Here is a 25,938-nt window from a genome sequence, read left to right as displayed (position 1 = left end):
GGATATATGGGCTAAATGCAGAAAAATAGGACTGACTAGTAATTTGAAGTTCCATGGATTTGACTATTTAAATCTGAAATTGATCATTCAAAGTTACAGTTGGAGAGTGTCCCAAAGTAACTTTACATCAGAATAAAGGAATTCCTTCTAAAAATTGTTTATTTCTAGTTTAATATTAAAATGTTACCTGAAGGATAAATTGCAGGGAATGTTAAGTGTTTTTTTCTATTGGACCAGAAAAAGGTATTATATGGTAATACTTTTAATTAGACATCTAAATCCAATGTACCCCACGCACGAAGTTTAATGTGCAGATTTATCAAAAAATTAGGCAAAAGATATGTTGGCTTTCATGGTAAGGGGTTGCAGTACAAAAGTGAGAAGATCTTGTTATTGTTATAAAGGGTTTGGTGAGACCATACCTGGAGCACAGAATAGTTTTAGTATCTGTACTTAAAGGTGAAATTTCATGGTAGAAACTGCAATGCAATGCAGGTTCACTGGATTGGCTTTTGGTGGAGGGGACGGTTCTTTGAGGAGCGATTTGAATAGGATGGGTTAATGTTCCCCCGGAGCACAGAAGGAGGAGAGATTTTCTTATTCTGCGAGGCTGCTTTTCCTTGATTCGGGCCCACACTTTTGCAATAAGGGGTTGGTTATTGAGCAGAGGGTGAGGCACTTCTTCACCTATTGATTAAGAATGAGTCTTGGTAATTTTGGACAATCTGAGACTGGGTGGTTATAGACACACAGCAATGAGCAGGCATGGCTTATTAAATAACACTTCAGGTTCCAACGGCTGTATGGCATGCTCTTCACATTTTAATGTTCTTAGCCAGTTAATTATGACTTTGTACATTTGTATGTAAGCTTGTTTATCTAATTCTAAGGTGTACGTCATTTTGTTTACAACCATCACTTTTGTTGTATTAGGTCATGGCCATAGCCATTCGCTCTTCAATGGGGGAATTCCTGGGCTGAATCATGGACATAGTCATGGTAGACACGGGCAGAGCCACAATCATGAACATCAATCTGACCATTCCCATGGACACGGACATTCCCATGCTGATGAACATTGCCACGGTGAGTTACACCTATCCCAAGACTCCATGAATCTAAACTTGCCTTGGCTTAAATATAGAAAACCAATGTATTTGCCTAATTTCTGACTGAGTGAAATATTCATTGGTCATACAGAAATCTTATCAAAGAACAGATCTAATACAACTCTTCGTGAAGAAATAATGGAATCATCCTGTTCCAATGCCTCTTCAGCTTTTTTTGTTTATCTGCGTATCCAGTATAATATTGAATGTGGACATCAAGCTATGACAGCTAAGAAGCCTGGAAGTGACATCCATTCACTCTGAAGAATTATCTGCTCCATTCTTTAAATTTATTTTTATGCTTCGTACATAAATAGGTCTTCGTGCTTTCTCTGTGCCCGCTCCCATCCTTCCACAGTAAGCAATTCTATTATATTTTCATATTGTGCTTCGGACATAGAACTATCAACATCAACATCTGTTTTCAGAGCACACCGTCAGCCCCATTCCACCAGTTATTTCCCTGAAATGTTTTAATATACCCATCAACTATTCCATGACTCTTCTGACACCCATCTATACTTGTGATAATTTACAATAGCAAGTTAACATTTCAGTACATCTTGGGAATGTAGGAGGAAACCTGAACACCTGAGGGAAACCCACACAGTCACAGGAAGAACATATAAATTCCACGTAGCATCCAATATCAGGATCAAACATGCATCCCTAGAGCTCAATGGTACTTAATTATCTTATAACATATTATTGTATAGTAATAGAGCAACATTTTTATTTGTACGTTTTCCTCCACACAATCTTAATGAATCTGTATTCTACCCTTTGTTTAAACTTCTGTTTCTTTCCTCTGATGGGAAGAATATGGTATCTGAGCTCTCCCTGCATTCTGGTTAAGGTTTTATATAAAGTCATAATAATCGCCTGGATATTATTTATATTCCATAGGTATAGGAAGCAAGTGTTCAGAATTAAAAGCTTCAGTTCAGCAAATTAAGGTGCTGTTTGTAATATAGGTTTGAATGTAACCCCAATCTCCTCCTGTCTCGTGTCTCGCTGCTGGAGCAGAATAAAATCATACTCTAAACCAAAACAAATCAAAGAAGAAAGATGACCAATTTTTACTATATACTGTCTATCTTGCTACTCTCCCACTCCCCCCCCCCCCCCCCCCCCAACTTCAGTCCTGATGCCAAGTCTTGACCTGAAAAGTTGACATCCCTTTGTCCCTGCAGATGCTACTTGACTCCCAAAGTTCTCCAGCAGTTTATTTGATGGCTAACACATAACTGTTCTTTGAAATGGTCCAGTTAACTGTTTCTTTTTCACAGAAGTTCCGTGCCTTTGAGCGACATAGAAAATTGAATAAATGAATATTTTGGAGAAGTGGACGTTATACCTCACTCTACATAAGATTAGATTTAGAGTTAGATTCAGCTCTGTGGGCTAAAGGAATCAAGGCATATGGGGAAAAAGCAGGAACGGGGTACTGATTTTGGATGATCAGTCATGATCATATTGAATGGCGGTGCTGGCTCGAAGGGCCGATTGGCCTACTCCTGCACCTGTTTTCTATGTTTTCTATGTAACCATTCAGTTTAGGAAGCAAGAAGGCTTCAATGATAAATGTCACCTTTCCCCACCCACCCCATGACTGATTTATGAGTGCTATCCAGGCATCATGTGGTGAAGCACCAAAATACTAAAGAGAAAGATGACTAGGGAAGGGTGCAAATCTGTCAAGAGCATTGAATAATTCTGAATGTTCCAGATATTTCAAACCTTTCAAAACTATTTAATAACCATTAAAATTCCGCTATAACATTTATATTTACGAGCAATTTTTGTAAACAGAAATTCCAGTAAAAGCTATGAATTTGGTTGGGTAAATTAATATTTACAGCATCTTAGGCTCTGGCACTGAATTCCATTAGGAGTCATGGAAAATTATTTGCAAAACATCATTGAGGATCAAGCAACTTTGAAGTTTATATATGCTTGAGAGGATCAGGAGCTGAGTCAGTCATACAGCATGGAAACAGGCCCTTCGGGCCAACTTACCCACATTGACCAAGATGCCCATCTACACAATTCCCACCTGCCTGTGTTTGGCCCATATCCTTCTAAACCTTTCCTATCCGTGTGCTTGTCCAAATGTCTTTTAAAAGTAGCAGCTTGGTGGAATTATATTCCGTGTCCATGAGATGAAAAGGACAAAGTAGTTCAGATTTTCATTTTACTACCTAGTGAGTCGATGAAATGTGAATTCAGGTTGTCCAGGGTTCCATTCCTGTGAGATGTTTGTGCGAATAGTTTGCAAGAACCGTGTACATGTTCTCCAGAGATGCTGCCTGACCCGCTAAGTTGCTACGTGACAGTTTGCATCAATTACATAATTTGTTGGTCCTAAGCTGTTACCTAATTACTGGCATTCCTGATAGCATTGCTTTAGGTTTCCCAGGCACATGGTGTTTAGTAAATATTGATGACATCTGGAACGCTGAATTATGTAACTGCAACAGTTTGGTGGATGTTTTCTTTCAATGAATGTTATAGATTTTGTAATTATACATTCTACATTTCTCTGTACAGAAGATCATTCGTGTGATATACTTCAAGCAAAAGGACCGAATAAGCAGATTTTAGAAGGTATTAAAATTGTCTCTCATTCATTAAGCTTTAATTCAAAAACCTAATAGATGATCTAAAATGTTTTTCTAAACCAATTGGTTTTCCTCTAAACGTAGATGTTCAGTGATTTTTAAAAAAAAATCAGAAATTGTATTTCATTAAAGCATAATAGAATTTCTCCCCTCTTCCTAGGAGTCTTTCTGCATATTGTCGCTGACACTCTTGGCAGTGTAGGAGTCATAATATCTGCGCTTCTGATGCAGAACTACGGCCTTATGATAGCAGATCCCATCTGCTCCATGTTGATTTCTTTCCTTATAGGAATAAGGTAAGCCACTTGCGGTTCCTGCATTGTTAGTTTGTTTGACGTTAAGCTACTGGTCACAGTCAAGGGTTGACTACAATTGATGAGCTTCTATTATGAAACATTAACATTTAATGTGTTTGAAATCAATTTGATGAGAGGGTTAAGGAGCCATATGGATGCACATAGATAAAATCCTCCCTTGCTATTCCTTTCTTGATAGACACAAAAAGCTGGAGTAACTCAGCGGGACAGGCAGCATCTCTGGAGAGAAGGAATGGGTGACGTTTCGGGCCAAAGCCCTTCTTCAGATTGGTTAGGGATAAGGGAAACGAGAGATATAGACGGTGATGTGGAGAGATAAGGAACAATGAATGAAAGATATGCAAAAAAGTAACCATAAACGAAACAGGCCATTGTAAGCTGTTTGTAGGGTGAGAATGAGAAGCTAGTGCGACTTGGGCGGGGGAGGGATAGCGAGAGAGGGAATACCTGAAGTGAGAGAAATCAATATTCATACCACTGGGCTGTAAGCTGCCCAAGCGAAATATGAGATGCTGTTCCTCCAATTTGCGTTTAACCTCACTGACAATGGAGGAGACCGAGGACAGAAAGGAAATGTAGGAATGGGAAGGAGAATTAAAGTCTCCAGCAACCGGGAGATCAGATTGGTTCACGTGGGCTGAGCGAAGGTGTTCCGCCAAACGATCACCCAGTCTGCGTTTGCTCTCGCCGATGACCACATCTTGAACAACGGATACAGTAGATGAGGTTGGAGGAGGTGCAAGTGAACCTCTGCCTAACCTGAAAGGGCTGTCGGGGTCCCTGGACAGAGTTGAGGGAGGAGATATAACGACAGGTGTTGCATCTTCTGCGGTTGGAGGGGAAGGTACCTGGGGAGGGGGTGATTTGGGTGGGAAAGGATGAGTTAACCAGGGAGTTGCGGAGGGAACGGTCACTGCGGAAGGTGGAAAGGGGTGGAAATGGGAAAATGTGGCTAGTGGTGGGATCTGTTGGAGGTGGCGGAAATTTTGGTGGATATGCGTTGTATGCGACAGCTGATGGGGTGGAAGGTAAGGACTAGGGGGACTCTGTCTCTGTTGCGACTCGGGGGAGGGGGAGCAAGGTCACTGCCCGTTGGAACCAACGAGATCCCACCACTAGCCACATTTTGCCATCTCCACCCCTTTCCTACATTAAAAGTGGATTATTAAGTCAATTAGGTATTATGTGCAGCAAAAATGAGTACTGCCACTAGGGGTTGCTCAAAGTTGACGAAATAAAAGTGCAAGACTGGAAACAGCTTTGTTCAATAGATGATGATTCAAGATTTGCTAACTTCAAATTTGTGTGCATCTTTTGCTAATTAGTTAAACTAATTTTAAATGTGCAAGCACAGCATTCTTTTGTTGGCCTGTATCTAGTGTCAGTTCTGTTCCATATTTTCTGCTTACTGACTATATATAACTTTGCTACTGTTATACTTTGTATCGCTCAGATAATGGAGACGTAGGTGAAAATTAGTGTTTTTCCTCTATCTTTACATTGCAGGTCTCCAAATTTGCAATCTATTCTGAATTGAAGAAAACAATTTAAAGTGCTTGTGTTTTACAATAATAATACAAAACCAGGGTGGCACAGTGGCACAGCGAGTAGAGTTGCTGCCTCACGGTTCAGTAATTAACTTTGGCAGCTATGTGAAGATTGCACATTTTCCCAATGACGGTGTGGGTTACCTTCAGATGCTCTGATTTTCTCCCATATTGCAAAGGATGTGTTGGTCAGTAGCAGTGTTGCTGTGCTAATTTTTTCGGTGCCGGAGCTGTCACTGGTGCCCGAGCGGCCATTGTTAAATTCTCCGCTAGTTAAAATCCCAGCTGTTTATTTTGGCTTTTTTTTTACAACGGTGCTGAGAGCGGCGCTCCGGTGAGCTCCGGTAGCACTGCACCCCTGGTCAGTAGATTAATTAGCCTCTGTAAATTGCTCTAATATGGCATTATTGTGGGATTGGCATAAATAGTCGCTTGATAGTCAGCATGGACTTGGTGGGTCAAAGGGCCTGTCTCCGTGCTGCGTTTCTTGTGAATCTGTGACTTGTTAAATGTAATAAAACCCCAATAATCCGGCACATTTCTTGATTCGTAAGGGTGCCAAAGGTTATGGGGAGAAAGCAGGACAATGTGGTTGAGAGGAAAAGATAGATCAGCCACGATGAAAGGTGGACACAAAATGCTGGAGTAACTCTGCGGGTCAGGCAGCATCTCTGGAGAGAAGGAATGGGTGATGTTTCGGGTCGAGACCATTCTTCAGACTGATGTCGGGAGGAAGCGGGGGAAAGATGGGATATAGTCGGAGACAGGAAGACTAGTGGGAGAAGTGGGAAGGGGAGGGGATAGAGAGGGGAAGCAGGGACTACCTGAAGTTAGGGAAGTCAATGTTCATACCGCTGGGGTGTAAACTACCCAAGCGAAATATAAGATGCAACATGTTCCTCCAATTTGTGCTGGGCCTCACTCTGACAATGGAAGATGCCCAGGATGAATGGTGGAGTAGACCTGATGGGCCGAATGGCCTAATTCTGCTCCTATGAGTTATGAACCTATGGACATTAATGTTACACAGGCAGAGTTTCTGGCCTACTTGAGACTCCTATTAATTAACTCCCAACACACTTTGAATTCATTTCTTTTGGTGTTGTGCAATAATATAAAGATCTTTATATTATTTATATAAAAGTGAAGTTGTGGATTATCAGAGTTTTACAGTAATATCTGCTCCCACCCGTGCCAACATCTGCAAAGAATGTTTTATCTTCAGGACAAAAGGCTAATATCAAGGGAAAAAAAGGCTCAGATTTTTGTCCCCTCCTCTCGTGGATCTGTTGTGCAAAAAATGTTATCACTTTATTGCCTAAGTTATTCAGTTAACATTTATGCACCATATTTTTTTTGTAAATGACAAAAACTATTTTAGAAAATTGCTGATATAAAATCAAGAATATTCTTCCATGGGAACGATGCTGCTCAGAAGTGAACTGGGCAAATAATCAGTTTTCTTTCCCTACCCCCAACTGCAATTTTGGCCACAAGCCAAATCCTTGAGCTCAGAAGGCCGCAGCGGAGAGATAAATGACTTTCAGCTGTTACACATGCAAAGTTGTACATCCTTCCAGCAGTTCCTAATCCTTTGTGATCAGTGCATTCCTTTACATTGTGTAGGGTTTTCCTGTAAATTAGAAATGCTGCGTTAGTTGTCGTAACCATTTATCTTTGGACTGCTTTACCTTTAGCATACAAAGAAGCTGCATTCTATCAAGGTTGGTAGCAGGTAACGTGCTAGTTACTGATACTGAAATTGTATAAATAATCTGAAATTTGACCCCTCTTCCTTTGAGGTTTGACAAAATAGTCTGCTAACCATCAAGTGAACTTTCAACTCGGTTGGAATGTTTTGGGTATGTGAAACATTGGATTTTTCCTTAAGCCATGGGATATTTTAAGGTTTTGTACATTTTTATTACTTGCAGGAATATTACATAGCACTTCCAAATATAATTTGCCACATTTTCAACATTGTATTTACTTACTTGGAACTGTCCACATCTGGTTCCATTAACCAAAGACACAAAGTCTATGATAATATGAATAAAAAGATATAGTTTGACAAATCACTTTTATCTGAACTTCACTTTTTAAAATTATAATATTTCACAAGCATTGTTGATCAATCCATGGTAGGAAAGTTAACTGGAGAGGATTCAGAGGGTGAAGATATGCATGCATTTAGAAGGACGGGTTGATTAGGGATAGTCAGCATGGTTTTGTGCATGGGAGATTGTGTCTCACAAATGTGACAGTTTTTTGAAGAAGTAGCAAAGAAGGTGTGTAGGAAAATAACTGCAGATGCTGGTTTAAATCGAAGGTAAACACAAAATGCTGGAGTAACTCAGCAGGTAAGGCAGCATCTCAGGAGAGAAGGAATGGGTGACGTTTCGGGTCGAGATCCTTCTTCAGATGAATGTCTGGGGAGGGGGCGGGACAAAGATCAGATGTAGTCGGAGACAGGAAGACTAGTAGGAGAACTGGGAAGGGGGAGGGGATAGAGAGGGGAAGCACTTCAACTCCCCCACCCATTCCCAATCTGACCTGTCTTGGGCCTCCTCTATTGTCAGAGTGAGGCCCAGCGCAAATTGGAGGAACTGTACCTCATATTTCGCTTGGGCAGTTTACACCCCAGTGGTTTGAACATTGACTTCTCCCACTTCAGGTAGTCTGCGTTTCCCCTCTGTATCCCATCCCCCTTCCCAGTTCTCCTACTAGTCTTCCTGACTCTGACAACATCCTACCTTTGTCCCGCCCCCTCCCCTGACATCAGTCTGAAGAAGGGTCTCGACCCGAAACGTCACCCATTTCTTCTCTCCTGAGATGCTGCCTGACCCGCTGAGTTACTCCAGCATTTTGTGTCTACCTCGCAAAGAAGGTGGGTGAGGGTATGGACATGGACCAGCAAGGCCTCCCCCCAACCTAATTTACCACACTTTCGAAAATCTCTTGTTTCATTGTCTATTATTTGAAACAAAACGTTTTTTTGAGTTTTGTTTGAGTTGTGAAGAACTTATGCTTTATGGTGATACATAATCATCTCTAATATATATCCCTCCCAGTTCGTTAATGTTTCTTTGAGCTTGCCTTTGTTAAATATTACAATAAGTAATGTCATGTCTGCACCTTGTGTGTACATTATTCAAAATTTATAATGGTAATATAGTTTTGGTTTTATGAAATGCCCATGGAGAAAAGGCAATATTAATTGAGGATGAAAATGCTTGGAGATACTCTTGGACACCTCCATTTCCATGTCCACGTCCACTGGTACAGTAGGCAGTGAAGAAAGCTAATGGCATGTTGGCCTGCATAGCGAGAGGAGTTGAGTATACGAGCAAGGTGGTCATACTGCAGTTGTGCAGGACCCTGGTGAGACCACACCTAGAGTATTGTGTGCAGTTTTGGTCTCCCAATTTGAGGAAGGACATTCTTGCTATTGAGGGAGTGCAGCATGGGTTCACCAGGTTAATTCCCAGGATGGCACATGATGAAAGAATGGATTGACTGGGCTTATATTCACTGGAATTTAGATGGACGAGAGGGGATCTTGTAGAAACATATAAAATTCTTAAGGGATTGGACAGGTTCAATGCAGGAAAAATGTTTCCCATGTTGGGGAAGTCCAGAACCAGAGGTCACAGTTTAAGAATAAGTGGTAGGTCATTTAGGACTGAGATGAGAAAAAAACCTTTTCAGCCAGAGAGTTGTGAATCTGTGGAATTCTCTGCTACAGAAGGCAGTGGAGGCCAATTCACTGGATGTATTCAAGGGCGATTTAGATATAGCTCTTAGAGCTAACGGAATCAAGGGATATGGGGAGAAAGCAGGAGTACTGATTCTGGATGATCAGCCATGATCATATTGGATGGCGGTGCTGGCTCGAAGGGCCAAATGGCCTACCCTGCACCTATTTTCTATGTTTCTATGTTTTGTTATAAATCTAATTGTTCTAAATTTCAAGCAGTTTCACATCATGCTTTGTTCCTGATTTATAGTGAAACTTGTAGTTCCGCTGTAGCATTTAAAATTGTCTGCATGTGAGTCTGGGGAAGTCAGACCAATGTTGTAGCACATTGTTTACAAGTGGACACCTGGTGCCTGAGAAGAGACCCGTTGCTCATGTGTCCAGCTGGTGACTTGATATTTGCTGTCACATGAACTAGAGTGCAATGGTGGTGGTGGGGTGGTAAACACGGCCTTGACTTTGTCAAATGGATTTAAACTAAATTAAGATTGTAACCGAGATGATGCAAGGATTAGATGCCAATATTCCACATCAAGCACATGACCTCAAGCCCACATCAAGCAAGGACCTCAAGCCCAAGAATTCAGCTGGTCAAACAGCATCTGTCGAGGCAAAGGGTAGATGGCTTTTCATTCTGGGAAATCCTGATTGAGAGGGTCAATATTTTTTTTTAAGTTAGAGAAAGGTGAAAAAAAGACCGGTAATTAGGTGGAACCAGGTGATGTGGCAGAAGAAGGGGCAGATAGAGTTAGAAGATGAAAGGTAGGACGTAGAACCATATAAGGGAGAAATAATAGGCAGAAGGCAGCCAGAAGATGGCGGGAGGAGGAAAAGGGGATGGAAGGGTAGGCCAGTGAGAAGAAATCTAGGTGGATATTTGTGTGGATGCTGGGCAGGTGGATCCAGGTAGGGAGGGATAACAAACCTAGGAATTGTTTGGGGGGCAGGGGGGATTGGCCAAGGAAAAGGTGAACAAAGGGAGAGAGAATCTAGGTGGACCAACAGGAGTGGGAAAGGGACGTGTAGATTAACAGAAACTGGAGAATCCAATAATCACACCATTGCTACCTGATGAATATGAGGTATTCCTCTAAGCCCAATGGTACAAACACATGGGTGGTTTATAACCCAGTGGTATGACCAATGAATTGTCCAATTTCAGTTAACCCTCAACCCCTGTGTTTTGTTTCCCACTGCTGCCAGTCCACCTGCGTTCTTTCGTCCTTTGTTCATCTTTTCCTCCTTTATTCCTCTCCTCCCCCCCCCCCCTTATGTTACCCTTCTACACCTGGTTCCATCTATGCATTAAAATCTTATGTGATTTTTCTTTCCCACCCTTGGCCTATCCTTCTCACCCCTTCCTCCATAGGCCTATCATTCATGCCTTATAAAATATCTGGGTCCATGTATCACATTCCAGCCCCAGTCTCTCCCTGACCCACCCTCTTCTCCCATTGACACTCTCCGTCCATCATTCTCCTGTCTTACCCGTCCCTTTCGCCTCTTTGTACTGACTATCTTCCCACTGTACTTTCAGTCCTGATGCAGGGTCATGACTCAAAACTTCAACCATCCCTTTGCCTCCACAGATGCTGCCTGACTACCTGATTTTCTCCAGCAGTTTGTATTTTTACTCAGGAATCTACATGGAGTGAACTTTGGCTCCACGTACATCCCCATCCTCAATGGATTGCAAAGCCCAACTTGTGAGTGTCATAATCAATGTTGAATCATTCACATCCATCCTCAGTGAGAAATGGGGTGGATAATCCATCTCCTTTTTATCCTGTGTTACAGAATTTAATTAAGTTGTCAGGAAACATTTGAGAGCACCGGATCTAGCAAAGGTCATCTGACCATAAAACATCCTTGCTGTAATACTGAACTAGCTGTGTCTCGCTAATCTGCTCTAGTACATTTGCCACATGTGGAAAATTATCCAGATATATCCTATCAAAAGAACAGTTGAAATCCAAGGAGGTTATTTACAGTATAGACACCTGGAACTGCAGATGCTGGTTAACAAAAAAAGGGACAAAGTGCTGGGATAACTCAGACCTTTCCTGTTTGAGGAAAGGTCCCGACCCGAAACATTGCCCATCCATCTCCATAGATACTGCCTGACCCACTGAGTTACTCCAGCACTTTGTCTCATTTTTTTGTTATTTGCCAGGCAGTCCGTCTACTCTCATTTATCTCTGCTAATATTGAGGATGCCAGTGGCTGGACAGTGACTAGTGACTACAAGTAACTTGAATGTCAGCTTCAGATTATGTCGGGATTATACTTCTCCACACCAGGTCTCACTGCCCCAAGAGCTGATTTCCAGAAGTGAGATCAGATTGCCAGCCTTGACATCAAGCAGCATTTCACCGAGTATGACATGAAGGTGCCTCATAACCGTGAAGAAAGTGGACATCGAGGAGAATAATGGTCCAATGATTGGAATCGTACTTTACACAAAGATAGTTGTGGTTGACAGGGGTCAATTGTCTCGGCTCCAGGAGTTGTAAAAGTTTGCCAGAGTCCTGTCTGTATTTAACTCTCTGCACATCAATGACTTATGTTCAAAAGCGGGGATGTTTGTTAGCCGCAAGGCCTGGACAACATTTGGGCAGGGGCTCAGAAGTGATGTTTATGCCTCAAAACTGACAAGCCATAAACATCCCTAACATGAGTTGAAATACTTTCCCTTGATCATCGTTGATCGGAATTCATCTGGATCAGATGTATGAATACTGTGGATGTAGAAGTAGAACAGACACACAAGAGACTGCAAATGCTGGAATCTGGTGCAATGAACAAACCTCAGAGGGAACTTGGCAGGTCGAACTGCCATAAAATACTTCTATGGCAGTTTATACTCTTTGAACATATAAGAATGAAGAATGGATAACTTCTTCAGGTAATTCATTGCCGTGAAATATGAGAATGGTATATTTTTTTACTATTATCTTAATATATTAATTTACCCAAAAAGTGCAAATGTTGATTGTACTTTAACATTCCTACATCTTTGCAGGTCACGTAAGCAGAAAGTACCATTTTATTTAATTTCAAATTAATTTTCAGCAAGCTGTTTGTATCCAGTTTTCACAGGCCCTTTGCGGCTTAGTTTTCAGAGGGTTTTCATGTTATTCATATACAGGATGTCGATATAGGTGCTATGGCATGCATTTACATTCTAATTGCTCTTGAAAAGGTAATGGTGAGCTGTTTTCTTGAACCACCAATCATCCTGATGGAAAAGGCACCATTGTGGTGGTGTTATGAGGAGTTGTAGGATTTTATTGTTGGTGATAATAAGGCATTCAGGGGTTTTGATTCAGCAGCAATGAAATGGTGCATATTGTGTAACATGGTGCAAAACTTTCAGTGATGCCATTCTTAAGCACTGGCTCTCCTTGACTCTGCCTAGGTACAATGATAAGTCCTGGCAAGGTGCTGCATTGTATTTTATGGATGGTACAAACCATAGGCACAACAAGATTAGTCTCCTTTCATGAAGATGCCATGATTACTGCACATAGCACAAGACACCATTGGAGGAAGTGGTGCCATTGAGTCAGATGCTTTGACATGAATGGTTTCTGGTTTTCAAGAAGTGTTAGTCGCTTGTCCCATGTTAAGTACCATGTGCCTTGCAGCTGGTGAAAAGGTGGTCTGATGAGCCACTCGCCATGGAATACCTAACTTCTGATCTACTCTCGCAGCCCCATTATATATTTGACTTGTCCATGGTGACCATCAGAATGCTGATTGTTAAAGATTTTGTGATGATAAAGCCAAAGTGCATTGTAAATGGATAAGGCTCCAGAATACCACCTCTAAATCTTTTTAATCTCTGAATTAAACTTTTGACCCTTTTACAAAAAAATCTAGCTCTTAGACCAACCTTATATTATTTTTAATATTATATTATCCTCGTGTTGTTTTCATTTGATAATTAAGCTGTGAAACATCGAAGAATGTTTTACTTCATTAAATGGGCTGTGGAGATATTTTTCTAGACATGTCTAAATACACAATTGGATTGGCTTACGACAATATCAGACTGTTTTGTAATAATCTGACTTACAAACTGTGGGAAGATTAGTTGTGAATTTCATAATTATATTGTTCGGACATTATTTTTAAAAAATGCTCTTAATTGCTGTTTTTTGTGTGAAAAATGTTATATTTAAATTGTGACACTCTAGATTTGAAGCAGAATTTCACGGCACTTCCTTTGTGGGTTCTTGGTTTAGACAACGCCCAGTAGTCGGATATGCAAGTTTACACAAAATCTGTTCCTTCTCATTTTTGTAGGGTATTTGCAATTCAGAAGACATATATATTCAATGATTTATCTTTTTTGGTAGTTGACATACGGCTATCCCTTTAAAATTAATTGCACTGTTTTGTATAGCATTGTGACAATTGCATTTTTTCTTTTAAAGTTTAGGTTTAGTTTTTAATTCATTTTTCAGGAATTGGGCATTGCCAGCAAGGACAGCATTTATTCCCAAACCTTGTTGTTGTACTGAGTGTCTAGTATTTCGGAAAACACCCATGAATCTAAGGCTTTTTTGCATATCTTTCATTTTGTTCTACATCTCTCCACATCACCGTCTGTATCTCTCGTTTCCCTTTCCCCTGACTAGTCTGAAGAAGGGTCTCAACCCAAAAGTCACCCATTCCATCTCTCCAGAAATGCTGCCTATTCTGCTGAGTTTCTCCAGCATTTTGTGTCGATCTTTGGTTTAAACCAGCATCTGCAGTTCCTTCCTACATGCCACTATCCTCTCTGTGTTGGGATTGTCGGATACGCAATGTTTTATCAGTCCTGGTGAATCTGAGAAACTAATGCAAAACGTTGTTTGCTTTTTGCAGTGGTATGCTAATAAAGTGATTTAATTTATATAAATCATTTATGCATTGCTTTATTTCTTCTAAGAAGTAGAGATTGTACCTAGCTCAGCTGTAATAATCGTGGCCATCTTCAGGAAAGGAGCCTAATCTTATTGTTGCACCTATGGAGGCAGTTCTGCTGCAATGAATGTAATTGCATGGGTCCTCTAAAAGTCTGAATGAAGAGTTGTGCAGAATTGCAGTGCTCTCATATCAATCTCTTCCGCATATCAATATATAATGAATGTAATCATACAACTCTAATAAACAACCACAATGTGGTTCACAATGAAGCAGCAACGACCACAATGTGTGGGCTTTTTCACCCGTACAAAAGTCTTGTAAATCAGTCCATCAAGAGGGATTGTAGATAATCCTTCCCAAATTTGGCAACCCTCATAAATTTGTCTTCATTATTTGTCTGCTACATAATGACATGAAAGCTGTCATTTTAATGAATCCACCGCAGATGCAATCCCAGTCAAGCGAGGCTTCAGCTCCGCTCTCGGCCTTTCCTGTAACATTGTGCCTCACCTCCAGACCTCCCACTGCAAAACTGTTGATCCTTTGCAGAACCAAGGCGTCTCTAACCTCGGACATGCAGCTGCAGTGTGCGGATGCACACTGAGGCTGAGCTTCAAGTTATCATCAAGTTCACGAACCCTTGCGAGAGAATAGGGCTCGCATTAAATGTCTGTAAAATGAAAGTCCTCTAAATAACACCCAATCCTCAATAACAAGTGTCAGCAGCAGAGTCGAGAAAATGTGGATCTCAGGGTCCAACGTTTGATGAAGGCAGATTTCAATGACAAAATTCACCAATGCATCAACATGGCCTTTTGACAATCAACAGGAGATGGTTTTGAAGATTAAGAGCGTCTCCCACACGCTTGCTGGAATCCTCGACCTGCTGTATACTTTGGAGGCATGATTTGTTTATAGACACTGCCACAGAGTACTGGAGACGCACCACCAGTGCTGTTGCAAAATCCTTCAAACTCATTGCCAGAAAAGTAAACTCCCAACGTCCTCAGTATTGAATATCAGCAAAATGATGGAAAGGCAATAGTGTACTAAGCAACGCTCGCACCTCATCATCATTCTTTGTTAAGACGGGCCCAGACCCGATACAATGTCTGTCCATCTCCTTCCACAGATGCTGCCTGACCTGCTGAGTTCCTCCAGCTGTTTGCTTTTTTTTGCATAAGATTATCCAGTTTGGAGTATGCCATTTTTTCTGATACTCCTGCATCTGAATAGTGGGAAATAAATTGTCCCTGACAGTGACTGGTGGAGTTACGCAGAATTAACAGTGAATAGTCAATAAAACACAGGATTGTGATTTACATTTGTAATTTTGAATGTTGGTCGGGCAAGCCCCCGCCAGTGCAATCTTCCCACTATGGTGGCTGCACACATTTAGCTGGTGCTGTGGTGGCCTTTTCATAGGCAAGCTAACAGATACAAGTGCCATGCAGTTGAACCTAGAGACCAATGTTTTAAAATGCAGCACTACCCTTGGGAAACATTCACTATCTTTTGTGATATAGAAGGCTTGTGCACGTTCAAAGTAGATTTAAAAAGCAGTTTTACAACGATCTAGTACACTATATTTAGTCCTTTATCAGAAAATATTTAATTAGATTGATTGAGAGCAGTTATGTAGACACGAGTGAGACCAATATTTATTCAGTACTATGTGTAGGAAGAAACTACAGATGCTGGTTTAAACCGGAGATAGACACAAAAAACTGGAGTAACTCAGCGGGTCAGGCAGCATCTCTGGAGAAAAGGAATAGGTGACGTTTTGGGTTGAGACCCTTCTTCAGATTACTTACATAGCATGGTGTGAGATTCATGCTTGGGTGTTTGTGATTTAAGCATCTGCTTTAGTTCATGCCTAAAATACCAACTATTAATATTAAAATCAGGCCAAAAATGATGGAAACATTTATTTTAGATTTCCAGTATCCAATGTTTTGATTTTCATCATTTAAATTCATATTTTAATTAAATTACTCTCTAGATTTTAACTTGGGCCTCGATTAGTAAAGGCTGCAAGAGAAGATTCACTTTTCATTCTGCTTAAGTACTTAGAAACATTGTAAATATCTCAAACAGTAAGCACCTCTTTATGATCATTTTTTGTGGTATCTGGCATTGCTCAGCTTTAGATCTGATGAATAAATTGTCTTCTACTGGGGTTCTATAAATTTCCTGTTTTACAAAATGGGATTCTATTGCAAAATGGAAGTAATTGAGCATTCTATTATACAAAATCTATTAATTTTGACAATGCATTAAAGGTGTATGTATAATTTATGTGTATTAATGGTAAAAGGACACATTTACAGAGTTTTTAATTGCTTTAAAAATATTGAGCTCCTGGGCTGCATGGTTTACATTGCGTGTAAAACAATGTGCTGAAGGAATTCAGTGGGTTAGGCAGCATCTGTGGAGGCGACGTTTCAGGTCAGGACTCTTCAGACTGAGTAGGGGGGGGGGGAAAGAAAGCTGGTAAAACGAGGTGGCGGTGGGAGAAAGCGTGGCAGGTAACAGGGTGGATACAGATAAGGGGGGTTTCCTTGGCAGATGGGTGGAGTAAGTGACAATAGTTAGAAGTGTAGAGGAGACGCGGGTGTCAGATAAGGAGAGAAGAAGTGTGAAATGTAAGAGGGAGATATATAGGTGAAAGAGAAGAGCGGGAACCTTTATATCCTCCTCTCTTTTCCCTTTCTCCTGTCCCCTTCCATCTCTATCCCTCTTTAGGAATTTGTCACTTCACTTCCCAGGTTTTGTTCCGTCCCCACCTCTGGTTCAGCTTTCTCCCCCCCACTCTGTCAGTTTGAAGGGTCCCATCCCAAAACGTTGCATGTCCATTCCTTCCACAGACGCTGCAGGACCTGCTGAGTTTCTCCACCACTTTGTGTGTTTACTCAAGATTCCAGCATTTGCCATTCCTTGTGTCTCCATTACAGTGCATGAAGATTGCTTTGTGCAAAGTAATAGGTGGCATGTTTGTTTTCCGCTTTCTAGAAGCTTGTGATGTATTATCCAGCTACGTGGAGGTGAGCTCAGTGACTTCCTTGTGTCTGGTTCATAAATACAAGGGAACCAAAAGACCATGAGTAAAAAAAAAGTTCAGTCTTTACATCTAACAGTACTTAACTGTTATCATTGAAAAATAAAGTTGATGTTTTAGTCCCTTTCTGTCTCTACTTATGCTCCTTTTATTAAAATAATCATAATTTATTGTATCTACCATATCTGGAGTACATTATATGTATTCCATCATGTAAAGATTAGTCTTACTTTCATGGTGATCTTCTGTTTCTTTGTCTTCAATCCTGATAACAGTCCTTTGTTTATTTGACTTAACTTTGAAGAAATTCTTTAGGCAAAAAAAGAGAACTTCTTTGTAGTACCTTGTACAACCTCACGATGTCCTCAAACACTTTACACTCAATTATGTACTTTTGATGCATTGTCACTTTCAATGTGGAGAACAATTTGCAAGAAACTAATGCCACAACAATGCGACATGTATAGTCTGTGAGTTCTGCCCTCCGTGTTTTCTTTGTGGTCTTTTACGAAACGACTTAACATGGAGGGAGTGTCTGCGGGGGTCAATGTGAAGTAAAGTGATATTTATTTCACTAACTTTACTTAGCCGTTTTTTTTAAAGATAAATAATAAATTGACTTATTAATAAGTACCTTGTTCCAGCTATTTGCAAATCAAAGGACTTTAGAAATATGGAGTGGAAACAGTCCCTTCAGCCCATCGAGTCCATGCCGAACACGGATCACCCGCAACCAGTGGAAATTATATTCAAAACATGGGGTTATTTAATTTAAAGCTAGCTGGGTCCCTTAGTTCTTCAGTTTTGCTTGTTCGCCACAAAGTGAAAGGAATGTCATGAACCAGGCCACTGCAACCTGAAAGTGTAAGAAAGGCTGTGTCTACAGATAGACATAATGTGGTCGTATACAGATAGACATATATCAGCAGCTTCAAGAAATACTATTGACAATTTAACTACTAGAGTGAAATAAAGAGGGTACACTTTCAACATTAAATTATTTGAAAAGGTTTAACTAATTTTCACAAAATTAATATTCAGTCGTGTTTGGGATTTTGTTTTAAATTTGAGGATTCTTACTGCTGATTACGAAATATGATTTATTTTCAGTGAAAGCGATCCGTATTTCGGCATCGTCTTTGCTAATAGTCGTCGGAACCTTTGAAGTTGTTTACTTGACTTTTGCTAAAAGTTTCTAGTCTTCAAAAAAGGTTGAGCTGGTCTTCCAAGTAAATTTTGTCATAACTTGAAGGCTGAAGTAATTTTCATGTCCAGATGTGAAAGAAATGATCGAAGGTCCAAAATGCAACTAATTTGTAACACATAATGGTTTATCAGTCTTTCAGCTCAAAACCAAGAACGAAGGTGTTATTTTCCACTGACTTATTTAAATATAAATGTGCAGAACAAATGTTCGATTCAGACAAGCAAATCTGGGATGTATGTGGTAATCCGCAAATGCATGCGGCTGTAACATCCACTGAAACGTGAAAGATCTAGCAAGCCTTTGTCTAAAACCTTTCATAATCCTTTCATTTGTATATGCATTCATGAGTTATTTCTGAGGGAGTATTAATTGTTGAGAAAATTAATGGCCCTCTGTAATGAGTTGGTGGCCTTGCATTACTTAGTAGACGCAAAATGCTGGAGTAACTCAGCGGGTCAGACAGCATCTCGGAAGAGAAGGAATGGGTGACGTTTCGGGTCGAGATCCTTCATATGCCTCCATCCTTTGCATAAATGCTGAGTGCTGGATATATAATTTAAACAAAGGTGGTAGTCTTTTCACATGTATAGTAGCCAGCAAAACGGTGCAGTCATCTGGTGAAGATACACTGCTCTGAATGGAAATGATTTATTCAGAAAATAGTTTCAACTGAAATAATGAACATGGATCGATACTTAGGCATAGTCTTAGAATCTTACAGCATGGAAACTGGCTTTTCTGTACCAACCATGGTGCCCCTTGCACATTTGTTCTACCTGCCCATGTTTGACCCATAACCCTCTAACCTTTCCTATTCATGTATTACCTATGCAAATGTCTTTTAAACATTGTGGTTTCTGCCTTAACTACCTCCTCCAGAAGCTAATTCCATACAGCCAGCACCCTCTGTGAAAAGATTGCCCCTTGGATTCCTATTAAATCTTTCCCCTTCTCACCTTAAACCTATGTCCTCTGGTTCCTGATTCCCCTACTCTGGGTAAAAGACTCTGCATCTACCTGATCTGTTCACTTGGTGCAAGATATAATGCTAACGTGCACAAGTATAAACAAGATGACTGCCATAAGATTTTGTAGCAATATTGTCTAAGAACCGTAGTAGTTTAAAAAGTCGATCATGGAAATTAAAAATAGTATTTCTGCTAAAGATGTTCTGAGTGAAGGTTAATGGTGGTGTGCAAGAGAAGCGTTCTTCTAATTCTGATCTCCTTCCTTGACAGCGTTATTCCACTGTTAAAGCAATCCATTGGGATTTTAATGCAGCGCACGCCTCCTTCGTTGGATCACGCACTGCCGCAGTGCTACCAGCGGGTGAGTGTAATGACTGCGCCATGTATGAGATCATTAAAGACTCTGAGTGCATTTAGTATTTCACTGAACTAGGTTTCTCAATCACATTTTCTTAGGTTCAACATTTGCAAGGAGTTTACAGTATAATTGATCCCCACTTCTGGACCTTGTGTAGTGAAGTTTACATTGGCACAATAAAGCTGCTAATAGCTCCTGATGCAGATGCACGATGGATTTTGAGCCAAACACACAATATTTTCACTCAGGTATGTCGAGAAACGTTTTTATTTCTCTCGGGATTTTTTTTTTTAAATGCTTAAATACAAGGTTCAAAAATTGCCCTTGAACTTTTAAGAACTGTTTTCACGATAATGAGGCGATCGCTCATTAAAATCTTAGTTAGAATATGTTTCTTGCTGACATTGTAAACAATATTCTGTTATAAATTTTAAACATGAAAGAGTTTTGCTTGAAGTCTTTTTGGTTGAAGTGCAACATTCTGCATCCAATAGTATTGGATACTGAGAAAATACTAAAGAATGTGCTTATTGGTTGAGTTTGATACATTATTAATGTCAAGTTATATAAACCAACATCACTATTACTTCAGACAGTATTAAAATATAGTTAGCGTGATCATTCCAAATTCTGATGTTTTCTATTAATACATTTTATATTAGTTAAAGGACAATTGTGAGTAGACGCAAAATGCTGGAGTAACTCAGCGGGTCAGGCAGCATCTCGGGAGAGATGGAATGGGTGACGTTCTCGGGTCGAGAACCTTCTTCAGACAATTGTGAATTTTGTATGATGCTGAATGTGCTCGGGAACCCTAATGTAATGGATAAGTAAACTTTCTTCTTGTCCCTTTTTGTTTGCAGGCAAACGTGAGGCAGCTTTACGTGCAGATTGACTTTGCAGCAGTTTAAAGATGCCTGAATCACTTGGGTCTAACCTGGTGTTGGGACCAGGAACAGACGTGACTGCCAGATGGTCACTGGATTGAAAACACCGCCAGCATGCAGTGAACTTGAATGTGGACACAGCACTCTTTCCTTGCATCAGTAAAAGGTCTTGAGTCAAGGAACAGTGAAATGATTTATTTGGTCAGCCCCTGCTAGATCTGGAATCACCATCTGTGTCTCGGCCTGAAGCATCTAATTTTACCTGTGTTCCCACAGTTCAAGTCTATTCCTGTTCATTGAAATATTGTCATCCTGGCTATCAGTCTGCATCCTCCATTTATTTTTGACTTGTACGTTCATGCAGGTGGAATGATACAAACCATATTCAGTTTCTGAAGTGCCTTTTCATGGTGGCCAAGAACTAATATTTGGAAAACGGGAAGTGGGTTGAGGAGCAAGTTTTATAATCATTGGCCTGTCGCGTACATCATGGTAATCAGCATGGTTCTTAAGAGATTTAATAGATTTTTTTAAAGGAGGGGCAAGAGGTTGGGGATCAAATCCTTTTTTTTTTAGCAGCACGCTGGTATACACTTTAAATAGTTTGTTCATAACTGGTCCTGTGACACGCTGTTCATGATATTCTGCTGAATGTAAAGATATTCCTCCTGTACCAGGGTAATTTTGCACAGAGGTGACTTCATGAGTTCACCCCAGAATGGGTGTGAAATTGAACAGTCCAGCAGAGAACCCATGCAGAAGAAAAATAGCCAAAGTTACCAAACAGAATATTTGTAAATTGTTGACAGAGATTTCTTTTTAAAAAAAGTTATACATTATCGTTTCTCTCCTTTTGACACTGGTTGTTTAAATCTGTTCTGATGGATGAAATGGAATTAAAGTCCTTATTTTAAATGCTTAAAATGAACAATATTAATTGCTTTTAAAATGTAAAGTACTATGGATGCAGGAAATTTAAAATATTCAGAGAAACTTTTGGAAATATTGAACATGTAAGGCAATATCTCTGGAGAGAGAAACAAACACTTGATACCATTGATATTTGTCAGACTTGGTTAGGCACTAGCATCTGGCCTGTCTATATTTCCAAGACATTCTCTTATTTATAAATTGTATGGAAAATAATTGGCCAGATATGAGTCAAATAGTTTAGCACTTTTTTTCATTGAAGCTTGTGCTGATTCAGTTAAATGAGTGTTAGACATCAATTTAACTTTTAACACATTAAAATAGTGACCGGATACTTTGAATTTTTTTCATTAAATTGTTGCATTAATGAGACTGGAAAGAAAATATTCTGATTGAACTTAATGCTGAGTTTATTAAGTTGCAACTTAATGAGTTTTTATCAAATAATCAATGCCCCGTGGCAAATTCGGACAAATTGGTCAGTCAGTTTGCCTATGTGTCATTAGCTAGGAAGAAATCAGATTCTACCAGTGCCTGTGAGAGGTTTGGGGATAAGCAAAATACTATGGTGTGGTTTTAGAAATAAGTGTCACATTTTGTTTTTATCTGTTTCAAACAGTGAACAAAATCTAGTTTTATAAATTATTGTAGTTCATCCCTCAATTAAGTTGTTTTGTTGGTTAAATCAGCTGCATAAGGAATATGAATAAGGAATATTACACAACCTCTTGCTGTGGATGTCAAACTGCATTGTTCAAAGTGAATGTTCATAACTTGGAAAGCTGAATATGATGTGTTTACACATGCACAAGCTGTAATCAGACCCTGTCTGTGGAGCATAAAATGAAGGTACTGCCTTAGCTTTCCCTTTCTCTACTCTGTCCCCTGAGGTTTTTTTTAAACAATGAAGTGATTTTCTGAAGTTGGGATCATTTCAGGTCCGTATCACTCAGTTTACATGCAGCAACAGCATGTTACATTTACAGCATTTGTGGACAAAATGTGTGAATGACCCACACGGGATAGATACGTTTATCTGATAAACCACAGTAAATACATTTTTGTCCATGCAAAAGTATTTATATGTTTGTGAGAATTATTACTCTTCATTTTAAATGGAGTAGTCACTCTAATGGCTGTTTAATACATTGTTGCTGCTTCTCGGAATATTTTCACCATTAAATCAAAGGGTTCTTTGTTCTGTCCCAAGGCTTTGCCTCTACCCTGGCATTAATTGAGCATGAGAGGAGAGACAAGGAGGGGTCACATTACTTTGTTAAATATGGTTGTCAGAAAGTGCAGGTCTTTCCTATTCAAAGCCACTAAACTGAGACTTCTGAGATCCCACATGCATCTTGAGCTGTCTGGTAGTTATTCTGGTTGATATAAATATTCTACATAAATCTCTTGAGAAGATTGACTACAGTATTTTAATATTTAAAAACAATTGTAAACATCACCAAAGGAATATGAAGTATGTACTACTATGATAAAGTAAGATCTCTACACTAAATTCTCATCATACAATTTGTCTAAATTGCAGAAATATACAAATAAATATTTTGACAACTATGGTAGTTTGTTCGAGTTATTAAATGTTAATTTTTAATTTTCTTTGCAGGAAAATAACAAACCCCTAAAAATAGTGAGACAGGAAATGATAGTTAAGACATAGAATTCCTCCTCCTATAATATAATCTATAAGAACATGGAGGTTATAATTGAATTGTATGAAAGACCACAGGTCCAGTATGGCATACAGTTCTGGTCGTCATTTTATTCTTGAAAGTGCACAGAAAACACCTGCAAGAATCAGCAGTTGCTAGGATGGAATGTTGGATGGGCTGCATTTATTTAGTTGGGTAAAGAGATGACTGAAATGTGAGTAGAAAGTAAATATATCTCGACAAGATCACCGACCAAAGGCCATGGATTTAAGGAGATGCAAGGAACTGCAGATGCTGGTTTACAAAAGTGGTCGCAAAGTGCTGAAGTCACTCAGCGGGTCAGGCAGCATCCCTGGAGAATACGGACACTTCTACAGACTGAACATGTGTAGGTGACTTTTCGGGTGAAGACCCTTCTCCAGGCACAAAGTTGATTGTTGGATGATTGGGGGGGGGGGGGGGGAATGGAAGAATGAGAATCTTTTCACCAAGGGGTGCTCAGATTTGTAGCTTTGCCTAAAAGGGTGGTGCCCCTGATAACTTAAGTAATGTTGAATGTGCATTTATAATCCCTAAACCAAGAAGAGTGCAGACCAAAAACTGTGATTGAGATTAGGCAGAACACTGTTTATTCAGCAGCACCATGAAGGGCAAAAATCACCTCATACAAATGTTTATATTTCTAGGATAAACATTGATAACTAATATTGATATTGACATGTTGGAGGGAACAATTATTTGTAAATGTTAACATAACTTCAGATTAAAGTATTGTTTAGAGATACAGCATGGAAACAGGCCCTTTGGCACCTACATCCACACCAACCATTCATTGCCCATTCACACTAGTTCGACGTTATCTCACGTTCTCATCCACGCCCTACACACGAGGGGCAATTCAGGGTAAACATGAACACTTATTTTGAAGTTTGCTAATAATCTGGAAAGATGCGACAACTCAAATTTTTTTTTAGTTTAGTTTACGCCGTGAAAACGGGCCCTTCGGCCCACCAAGTCATGCCAATCATTGATGGCCTGTTTGCGCTCGTTATCCCACTGCACACTAGGGGCAATTTACAGAGGCCAGTTAACCGGAGCATCCAGAGGAATCCCACACGGTTACAGGGAGAACGTGCAAGCTTCACACAGACAGCACCCGTGTCAGGATCAAACGCAGGTCACTGGCGCCGTGAGGAAGCAGCTCTACAGCTGTGCCACTATGCCGCCCATTTAGAAATTTGTCAAGTTACTATCAGAGGGTTGTTAAACGTATCCTCGAGTGTAAATAAAAACGAGGAGTTGATTGTTGACTTTAAAAGGGAGACGTCAAGTATCCAGGAAGCTGTCTTTATCAACGTTGGTGGAGAGAGACAACCACTTTAAATTCCAGGGTGTGCATATCTCTGAAGCCTTATCCTGGACCCATGCACTCTATTTCCTTGGAAGACTGCACGCTGCATTGAACTTCTACGGGTATATGCATCATGGCCTAGTTTGTCTACTTGAACGCCCAGGAACGGAGGAGATTACAGAGTGTGGTAGACACTGGCTGACCCGTCGTAAGCACAGGTCTCCACACCACTGAATGGATCAGTAGCAGGCACTGCCTCAAAAAGGTGGCCAGCATCATCGAAGACCTACCTCCCTGACAATGCTCTCATTTTGCTCCGACCCTCAGGTAGAGGGTCTAGGAGTGAAAACAATGACCACCAGGTTTGAATGTAATAATGATATTGACTAAATTTTATTAGCCAAGTATGTATACATACAAGGAATTTGCCTTGGTGCTTTGCTCACAAGTAACAACATGACTTACAGTAAACAATTAAGAATAAAACATTATAATTTAAACATATGAAGATTGAAATAAAATACCAGAGCAAAAGGAGGCTACAGACCTTTGGAAGAATTGTTTCTTCTTAACAACTATCAGGTTCTTGAATACTACACTACATTAACTTCAACTATGAACATCCATGGATTGTCTGGTTTCATGAAGGATTTAGGATATTTTGTATGTATTGTGGTTATTAATTTATTGATTATCTTTTGTATGTTTATATTATATGCGTCTTGCATTCGCAGGCTAGTTACGCTGCTGCAAGTAAGAATGTCGTTCCACAGTCAGTCCATATGACAATTAAATATATTTGAATCTTGATTACATGTGTCTGAGTAATTTAATCCAGGGATAGACACAAAAAGCTGGAGTAACTCAGTGGAGACCCTTCTTCAGATTAGTTAGGGGAAAGAGAAACGAGAGATATAGACAATGATGTAGATAAAGAACAATGAATGAAAGTTATGCAAAATAGTAACAATGATAAAGGAAACAGGCCATTGTTAGCTGTTGGGTAAACTAGTAACTAGTCTGAAGAAGGGTCTCGACTCGAAACATCACCCATTCCTTCTCTCCAGAGATGCTGCCTGACCCGCTGAGTTACTCCGAACGTATCACAAAATGCTGGAGTACCACAGCAGGTCAGGCAGCATCTAGGATCAGTCTGAAGAAGGGTTTCGACCCGAAACGTCACCTATTCCCTCTCCTATATGCTGCCTGACCTGCTGAGTTACTCCAGCATTTTGTGATACCTTCGA

General features: G+C 40.0%; 1 protein-coding gene across 1 annotated transcript in view; it reads left to right on the top strand.

Annotated features, from left to right (window-relative positions):
- slc30a7 (solute carrier family 30 member 7) overlaps nucleotides 1–23,233 on the top strand; it is a 46,649-nt gene extending 23,416 nt beyond the window's left edge. The window contains exons 6-11 of the mRNA XM_078407698.1: nucleotides 934–1,086; nucleotides 3,660–3,716; nucleotides 3,891–4,026; nucleotides 19,769–19,859; nucleotides 19,955–20,104; nucleotides 20,720–23,233. Coding sequence (XP_078263824.1) covers nucleotides 934–1,086; nucleotides 3,660–3,716; nucleotides 3,891–4,026; nucleotides 19,769–19,859; nucleotides 19,955–20,104; nucleotides 20,720–20,767 — 635 coding nt within the window. The 3' untranslated portion in view covers nucleotides 20,768–23,233. The remainder of the gene's footprint in view (nucleotides 1–933; nucleotides 1,087–3,659; nucleotides 3,717–3,890; nucleotides 4,027–19,768; nucleotides 19,860–19,954; nucleotides 20,105–20,719) is intronic.
- The last annotated feature ends 2,705 nt before the right edge of the window (nucleotides 23,234–25,938 follow it).

Source organism: Rhinoraja longicauda, chromosome 11 (genome assembly GCF_053455715.1).
Source record: "Rhinoraja longicauda isolate Sanriku21f chromosome 11, sRhiLon1.1, whole genome shotgun sequence".
Classification (NCBI taxonomy): Eukaryota; Metazoa; Chordata; class Chondrichthyes; order Rajiformes; family Arhynchobatidae; genus Rhinoraja; species Rhinoraja longicauda.
Note: the sequence above shows the minus strand (reverse complement) of the source record. Positions and strands in the feature narration are given on the sequence as shown.